Source organism: Lagenorhynchus albirostris, chromosome X (assembly GCF_949774975.1).
Source record: "Lagenorhynchus albirostris chromosome X, mLagAlb1.1, whole genome shotgun sequence".
Classification (NCBI taxonomy): domain Eukaryota; kingdom Metazoa; phylum Chordata; class Mammalia; order Artiodactyla; family Delphinidae; genus Lagenorhynchus; species Lagenorhynchus albirostris.
Window position 1 is genome coordinate 42519463 of NC_083116.1, and position 8912 is coordinate 42528374.

Below are 8912 nucleotides of genomic sequence, written 5' to 3' on the forward strand. Positions count from 1 at the left end.
TTTTCAAGTCTCATTTGAGGTCCAGACCACAGAGATAGACTGTCTTCATTGCTCCTCCTTAGGTACTACTTGATCTATGACTATGGAGACAGACAGGGTCTCGCGGGTGCTTATCACGAGGAGGCCTGCTTCTCCCTGACGATTCCCTTCCACCCCAAGGACCCAGCCCCGTGAGTATCACAGTACAGCCTCTGCTCCCGGGCCGTGTGGCCCCCCAGCAGACACAGGCCAGCTCCTGCAAACACCCACCACCCACTGTTGCTCTTTGTCTCCTAGAAGCAGCTTGTGCGAGTATTTCAAGGACAGCAGGAATATGAAGAAGCTCAAGGACCCCTGTGAGTGTGTGATGGGAAGACTGGGTGGGAAAGGGCGGTGAAGGGGTCAATCATAGGGCCCAGGGCGTGGCAGCCCCTGACCTTCGCTCGCTTCCCCTCCCCTCACAGACCTGCAGGTCCAGCTGCTGAAGCACACAAAACGTGTCATTGTGCACACCCTCTGTGTGTTGCCCAAGACTCAGCATGCCTTTAGCTCCTTCGTGGTGGACACGTGGTACCAGACGGTGAGCGCCTGATTCCTCCCTCGCGTGGGCCCAGGAAGCTGCAGGTGGGTGGGAGGTGGAGGTGGTGACTGGGCGCCTGGGCTCTTCCCTTTCAGGAAACGATGCTCTGCTTCTCCGTCAGTGGGGTGTTCAAGGAAGGTGAGTGTGTGTAGACCCCCAGCGCAGATGCCCCACTGCTGCCTCCCCCTGGCCAGGTTCACACCCAGAACCACTCAGCTTCCCTGACCCCTTCCCTTCCCTTCACTTTCTTTCCCCTTCTCTTCCCTTCCCTCCCCTTGTATTCCCTTCTGTTCCCTCCCCTCCCCTCCCCCCGCCTCCCCTTCCCCACTGTGTTCTCCTGCCCTCAGGCTTCCCACAGACAACCCAGGTCTGAGCTGTGTCCATGCCTGTCTGCCCTGCACACCCTGGGCGTTGGGGACACAGGCTGTGGATTTTGGTGGCTCTCATCCCAGATCCTTACTCTGAGAACTTGGGCCATTACTGAACCTCTCGGTTTCCTCATTTGCAAAACAGGGTGGTAGTATCCACCTCTTGGGCGGCTGTGAAAAATGCATCCCGTGAATTTGTGTAGGGGTTGTCAGGGACCCTGTCACTGGGCGCAGACTGCTCCTATAGTTGCCCTCCCCATTCCCGACACCTTGGCCCCTGTGCACAACTGCCCTCTCAGTATGAGTGTCCAGTCACACCCTGACTGGGGACCGCTGTGTGAGCGTGTACAGCACATGCAGCTGTAAGGGGTACTGTTGTTTGTTTGCTGTTGAAGTGGAAGGAAGTTCTCAGGGCTGTGTGCATGCCTTCACCCGGACCTTCATCGCTACCCCTGCCCACTACGCCAGGTGAGAGCCCTATAGTGGGTGGGAATGCCCATCCCCGCCTGGGCTCAGGGGCGTGGGAATGTGGTGGCAAAGATCTTAGGTTTACTCAGTATTGTGGAAAGTCAGCAGGGAGATCCCAGGAGCAGTGTAGCCTAGTGGTTAGGAAGAGCGTGGGCTCTGGAATCGACCTATGGGTTCTTTCCTTGACCCAGCGCTCACTCGCTGTGTGACCTTGGTCAAGTCACATGACCTCTGTGTGACTCAGTGTCTTCTTCCGAGAATGGGCATCAGAGTATCCAGCCCTTGGGCTGTGGTAAAGGGTAAATGCGAAATTGCCCCTGGGTTGGGGATGAACCTATAAATCAAGTGAAGGTGGTAGACAGTCTCTCCAAAGGTGGGCTCTGTAGGGAGGGGCACAGGTACCAGTCAAGGAACCTGGAAGACAGACACAGGAGGGACGTGGAAGGAATCTGGTTGCTGAGTGCCAGTGGGAGCAGAGTCAGTATTGGGGGTGTGGGTGTCCATCCACCAGTTGTCTGAGGGCCCATTTTTCCTTCAGTCTGTGCATCGTGAATGACGAGCTGTTTGTGAGGGATGCCGACCCCAGCGAGACCCAGAGTGTGTTCTCCATCCCACTGCCTACACCCACCTCCAGCTCCATGCACCCCTCTCCCAGCAGCAGCAGGACATCATGCAGGCATCCTCCACCCCATCTGAGGTGAACCTCTAGTGGTCTCAGAAGTGAGTGCCTGGGTTGCATGGGGATAGGAGGGAGCTGGGAGGAGTAGAGGAGTGATTAATGGGAATTTTCAGGTAATTATTTTAAATCTATTTTTCCTTCCAAACGTTTACTTGTGAGAAATACCCTAATTTCATACTAATACATTTCCATGTATTATAAAATACAGGTATCCTATCTTATATACTGTTTTGAAACTTCTTTTATTATTAGTGCCAGCATAGTTTCTTCTCAGTATATGTGACGCTACATTACTCTTTCTAAGATCAATATATTAAACAATTGAATTCCAGGAAGCCATAAGCTATTATTGATAGGCATTTAGCTTTTCGCCTCTTTTTCAGCATTACATGCAGTGGCATCTGCTCATTCTGGTACATACATGTTGGTAAACTTGAAGGCTTGCTGTTGCAGCATAGATGTAGCAGTGAAGTTGTGTGGTCAAGTGTCTCCAGTTTGGTCCTAAGGGAGGTCATCTATCCTGCCCCACTAGAGGTGCTTTCAGTACAATGACTAGACTATACCAGAACTAAAAATTTCTTTACTCATCAAAAAGTGAATTCTGAGAATTCAGAGATAAGAAGAAATTGACCTCTAGGCTTTCAGGAAGGTGAAGGTGGACAGAAGTCAGGTGCCCTGGGGTTGACACTCATGGCTGCTGGCTCTGCTGACATCCCAATTCTTTCTCTTTACTTTCTTCAGTCCAAGGGCAAAATTCCACATGTGACCCTCATCCACTGACCTGGGATCTTGAGAACAAAACTCTGCAAATGAGCCTTTAGATGTCATTTTCATCCTCATCATATTTGTCACCTCTCTTCTCTTAACTGAAGCCATATCCATGACTAAGCTTGCAGTCCAGCTAATCAGGAAGCCAAAGTTTACCGTGTAGGCCTGTCCATTGTTTTTTATTTTTCCAACGCATGATCCTTGTTTATCTTTATATTAAAGAGTAACATTGCACATTGTATATTGTGTGTCTTGGATTGCTCTTCCCCTGACCCAACCATGAGTTAGTGGGGCCAGGACCAAAAGGTCCCATCTCCCACATCATCCCTGGCAGTCTCTAGCATTTATATCCGACCTACACAGTGCTTGAAAATTATAGAGTAAGGACTCCATTCCTGGACAACCCTAAAATCCAAGCTTTGCCTCCCGATAACCTTCTCTCCCCACCACTTCAGTACCACAAGTTGCAACCGTTCTGATGTTCACTTCTATAAACAAATATAACGTATTTAGCAAGTAAAGTACCATATTTACTCCATTAATTATGGATTTCTTAATTATTTAACAGGTCTAAAACTGTGTTAACATATTTATTAGGTTCTTAGGTTCTGTACCTAAGAGTATTTTCCCCACAACTCCAGTGTTGTTTTTTTAACTATTTTATTTTGAAATAATTATTGATTTACCAAAAGTTGCAAAAAAATGTGTACAGAGGTCATGTATACCCATCACTCACCTTCTCCTAATGATAACACCTTGTATTACTTTAGTACAGTATTGAAACTAAGAAATGGACATTGGTACAATCCACTGAACCTACCACAATTTCGCCATTTTACATGCACTCATTTGTGTGTTAGAACACTTGTGCATAATACTTATATATATAATTCCATGCACTTTTACCAGCAGTGTAGGTGTTCTATCACCACAAACAAGATCAAAAACTGTTTCATCACCACACGTTTCCCTCATGTTAGCCTTTATAGCCACACCCACCTTCTTCCTGATCCCACATCCCTAAACTCTGTCAAACACTATTATAATTTCCTAAATGTCATAGAAATGGAATCATATAGTACACTACCTTTAGGAATGGATTTCTTTCACTCAACATAATTCTCCTGAGATCCATCCAAGTTGTTAAGTGTGTCTATCGTCTGTTCCTTTATATTGCTGAATAGGATTCCACGGTGTGAATGTACCACAGTTTGCTTACCCATTCCCCCGATGAAAGACATCTGGGCTATTTCCACTTTTTAACTATTGTGAGTAACACTGTGATGAACTTCATGTAAAGGTTTTTGTGTAAACATAAATTTTCATTTCTCTGGGTAAATTGCCCAGAGTGCAACTGCTGTATCATTTGGTAATCCCATGTTTCGTTTTGAAAAACCTGCCAAATTGTTTTCCAGACGGCCTGTAACATTTTACATTCCCTTTGGCAATGTGTGAGTGACTCAGTTTATCCAGTGTTGCCTGCATTTGGTTTTGTCACTGTTTTTTTCAGCCATTCTGATAGGTGGGTTTAACATTTCATTGTGCCTTTAATTTGCATTTGCATGATGGCTAAAGATGTTGAATAGCTTTTCCTAAGCCTGTTTGCCCTCTGTTCATGTCTTTCATCCATTTTATAACTGGATTAAGAGGCAAGAAGTTACCTCTAGAGAGCTGCCCTGGCTCTGGCTAACAGGCAGAGTAAGAGAATGTGAGGCCCCTCGAGACTCACTTTTCTTGACAGGGAGGGCAGAAGTGGGGCTGAAGCTATTAAATGTTCCTCAAATTAGGACTGAACTTGGACATAGAACAGGAGTAAGAGGTGGGGGCATCTCTGGGTCCATCTGTGGAGATCTGGATAGGGCAGAAGAAGAAGGGGCATATGGGGTAGAGGAAAAACAGTGGAAGGAGGGAGATACAGGGTGATGCCTTCTAAATTACGCTAGATTCACCACTCTCAGCCTGCTCAATGGAGTGCAAAAAACTATTCTCCTAGACGTGTGGTTTTCAACTCTGGATATCCATTAGGATCCCCTCGAATGCTCAGATTCAACCAACTGAATCAGAGCCTCTAGGGATAAGCCCAGTTATCAGTATCTTTAAGGTTCACCTCAGTTGTTTCTAATGAGCTGTCAAACTTGAAAACCTTATCTGATGGTGTATTAGTTTGCTATGGCTGCCATAACAAGACACCACAGGCTGAGTAGCTTAAACAACAGAAATTTATTTCTCACAGTTTTAAAGGTTGGAAGTCCAAGATCCAGGTGTCCACAGGTTTGTTTTCTTCTGAGGCCTCTCTCCTTGGCTTGCAAATGGCCTCCTTCTTACTCCTTCTTCACATGGTTTTCCCTCTGTGCACACACCCTGGTATCTCTTTATGTGTCCTAAACTCCTCTTATAAGGAAACCAATCATATTGGATTAGTGTCTACCCTAATGGCCTCATTTTAATTTAATTACCTCTTTAAAGGTCCTATCTTCAAACACAGTCACATTCTGAGGTATTGGGGGTAAAGCTTCCACATATGAATTTGGGTAGGACACAGTTCAGTCCACAACAGATGGTATGAGAAATACCTGGGTCTGAGAAATTCATCTCCCTTTTAGCTACCTTCCTGGAACTACTATACAACACTTCTGCCATCACCTCAATAGGTAGAAGTTGGTCATGTGACCATTCTTGGCTGCAAAGGAGGCTATAAATGTGGTCTTTTACTGGAAATATCACTGTCCCAAATAAATTTAGGATTCTTTTATTAAGAAAGAAGGAGAATAGGTACAGAACATATGCTACACTTTCACACCCAAGGCAGCTAGAAGCACCACCTCAATTATCATGTCCTTTCTACCCAGTTTTCCAACCACAGTTTTCATGGGTTCAAACAAAACTGCTGCTTCAGAGACACCTGAGCTCACTCTCCCATCCTCCCAAATCCCATGTCCCAGACTATGCCTGAGTCCTCACAACTTAGCATGCTAAATCTACATCATTCACTCACTCAGTCATTCATTCAACAAATATTTATTGGTTACCAGTGATATGTGAGGCACTGTGATAGGCACTGGAGATAAATCAGAGAACCTGACAGACAGGGTCATGGTTCTCATGGAGCTCACATTCTACAGGGGTTGATACACTCAAGATTTGAGAGCCATTAAGAAAATAATATGGGAAAATGTGACAGAGAATGACTAGGGTGGGGAAGGCAAGGAAGGATTTTCTGAAGACGTAACTTAGATTTAATATTCAAATAACAAGAAGTACACAGTCAGCAGTGGGAAGATATAGGAGCTGAGCCCTCGAGGCAGAGGGAAAAGCAAGAGGAAAGGCCCTAATATATGGGCAAGCTTGGCAGTTTTAGGGAACAGCTTGTATGCCAGTGTGTATTGGGAGGAAATGTTAGAAAATGAGGTGAGAATGGTAGGAGGGGCCCAATAATAATGGTCCTGTGGGCCATGGGAAGGACTCTGGGTTTTGTTCTTATTATGATGGAGCCATTGGGTGCTTTCTGAAAGGAAGGGAATTATTATTATAATCTACCTCATTAAAGCTCATTCTAAATGTTCCTTGGAGGACAGACGGAAATAGAGCAACTGTAAGATCAAGAGACAAGATTAGGAGGCTACTACACACATGACAGTGAGAGGTTACAGTCTCGTAGACCACAGTCGTAGCAATGGAAGGGGTGAGATGGGGTTTGAAATGAGATGTATCTTGGAAGTACTGAACTTGTTGATGAAGTCCACGTTTGTGGTAAGGATAGAGAGGAATTAAGTGTGTCTCTTGGAATGTGGATTTTTGCAGCTGGGTTAGGGCGGTTTTCTTCGATGGGGAAATGAATGGAGGACCAGCTTCGGTGCAATGCCAGGAAACTGACCGTTCTGTTTTGACCATGTCGTTTGTGGAGCCTATGAATAATCTGGGTGGGGAGCATGTGGTTGGATGTATAAGTCAGGAGATCCTGAGAATATTCTTGGCTGTGGCAAAAAAAAAAAACCAAAAGAAACAAAAAAAAACAAGCATGCAAGCAAGCAAACGAAAAACCCAACTGTACAGTTCAATCTGAAAATACAGGTTGATTCCACATATGAGCATGACACAGCTCTAGATTCTGGAAGGGATACAAAGACATATTAAATCCAACTTCACTGAGCTATAATTTCTGTTCAACATAATGCATCCATCTTTTTTTATTATTTTATTTTTTGGCTGTGCTGCGTGGCTTGCAGGATCTCAGTTCCCCATCCGGGGATCGAACCTGGGCCCCTTGCAGTGAGAGCACCGAGTCCTAACCACTGGACTTAGCTGTAAGCCTAAGGCTCTGACCTGCCAGGGGCTACGAACTGTCAGACAAGAAAGATATATGTGTGGAATATAACTATCATTCATCCACTTATTCATTCATTCATGCACCTAGTGCATGTCAAGCTTAGTGCTAAGAAGGGAAGATAGGACCATGAACAAATTCAGACAATGTCTCTGTCTTCCTGAAGATTAGGAGTCGAAATAGTGGCTCTGGTTGCTAAATAGTAAGGGAGGTATTTGGTGAGATAATTGGGGCCCCAAAAGGTCTAACCCCAGTGCACAGACGCAACTCTTCCCCTTCTGCATGTCTCATTGACAATGCTGTGGCATGACCTAGAACATAGAGCTGTTAGAATAGAATAAGCCTGAATATTCTGTGCATAAATGGCTGAGGAAACAGCTTTCCAAACCTTCCACCCAGCAATCAGCCCTGATTATGTGCAGAAGTAGATCTCAATTTCATTTAATTCTCACAGTTGGAGTTGTATGACTAATTATTTTGTCTCTGTATCTAATTAAGAAGCTGAGGTTAAGAAGGGTCAAGTATCTTGGAATCTTCCAATCCAAGAACATGATATATCTCTCCATCTATTTGTATCATCTTTAATTTCTTCCATCAGTGTCTTATAATTTTCTGCATACAGGTCTTTTGTCTCCTTAGGTAGGTTTATTCCTAGATATTTTATTCTTTTTGTTGCAATGGTAAATGGAAGTGTTTTCTTGATTTCACTTTCAGATTTTTCATCATTACTGTATAGGAATGCCAGAGATTTCTGTGCATTAATTTTGTATCCTGCCACTTTACCAAATTCATTGATTAGCTCTAGTAGTTTTCTGGTAGCATCTTTAGGATTCTCTATGTATAGTATCATGTCATCTGCAAACAGTGACAGCTTTACTTCTTCTTTTCCGATTTGGATTCCTCTTATTTCCTTTTCTTCTCTGATTGCTGTGGCTAAAACTTCCAAAACTATGTTGAATAATAGTGGTGAGAGTGGCCAACCTTGTCTTGTTCCTGATCTTAGTGCAAATGCTTTCACGTTTTCACCATTGAGGATGATGTTGGCTGTGGGTTTGTCATATATGGCCTTTATTATGTTGAGGAAAGTTCCCTCTATGCTTATTTTCTGCAGGGTTTTTATCAGAAATGGGTGTTGAATTTTGTCAAAAGCTTTCTCTGCATCTACTGAGGTGATCATATGGTTTTTCTCCTTCAATTTGTTAATATGGTTTATCATATTGATTGATTTGCATATGTTGAAGAATCCTTGCATTCCTGGAATAAAGCCACTTGATCATAGTGTATGATCCTTTTAATGTGTTGTTGGATTCTTTTTGCTAGTATTTTATTGAGGATTTTTCATCTATGTTCATCAGTGATATTGGCCTGTAGTTTTCTTTCTTTGTGACATCCTTTTCTGGTTTTGGTATCAAGGTTATGGTGGCCTCGTAGAATGAATTTGGGAGTGTTCTTCCCTCTGCTATATTTTGGAAGAGATTGAGAAGGATAGGTGTTAGCTCTTCTTTAAATGTTTGATAGAATTGGCCTGTGAAGCCATCTGGTCCTGGCTTTTGTTTGTTGGAAGATTTTTTTTTTGGAAGATTTTTAATCACAGTTTCAATTTCAATGCTTGTGATTGGTCTGTTCATATTTTCTATTTCTTCCTGATTCAGTCTTGGAAGGTTGTGCATTTCTAAGAATTTGTCCATTTCTTCCAGGTTGTCCATTTTATTGGTATAGAGTTGCTTGCAGTAATCTCTCATGATC

General features: G+C 43.9%; 1 protein-coding gene across 1 annotated transcript in view; it reads left to right on the plus strand.

Annotated features, from left to right (window-relative positions):
* Positions 1-2952, plus strand: part of LOC132512911 (nuclear RNA export factor 3-like) — a 482492-nt gene extending 479540 nt beyond the window's left edge. Inside the window, exons 17-23 of the mRNA XM_060136950.1 lie at positions 63-170; positions 277-335; positions 444-559; positions 655-697; positions 1323-1395; positions 1934-2092; positions 2816-2952. Of these exons, the coding sequence (XP_059992933.1) occupies positions 63-170; positions 277-335; positions 444-559; positions 655-697; positions 1323-1395; positions 1934-2092; positions 2816-2840 (583 nt within the window). The 3' untranslated portion in view covers positions 2841-2952. The remainder of the gene's footprint in view (positions 1-62; positions 171-276; positions 336-443; positions 560-654; positions 698-1322; positions 1396-1933; positions 2093-2815) is intronic.
* The last annotated feature ends 5960 nt before the right edge of the window (positions 2953-8912 follow it).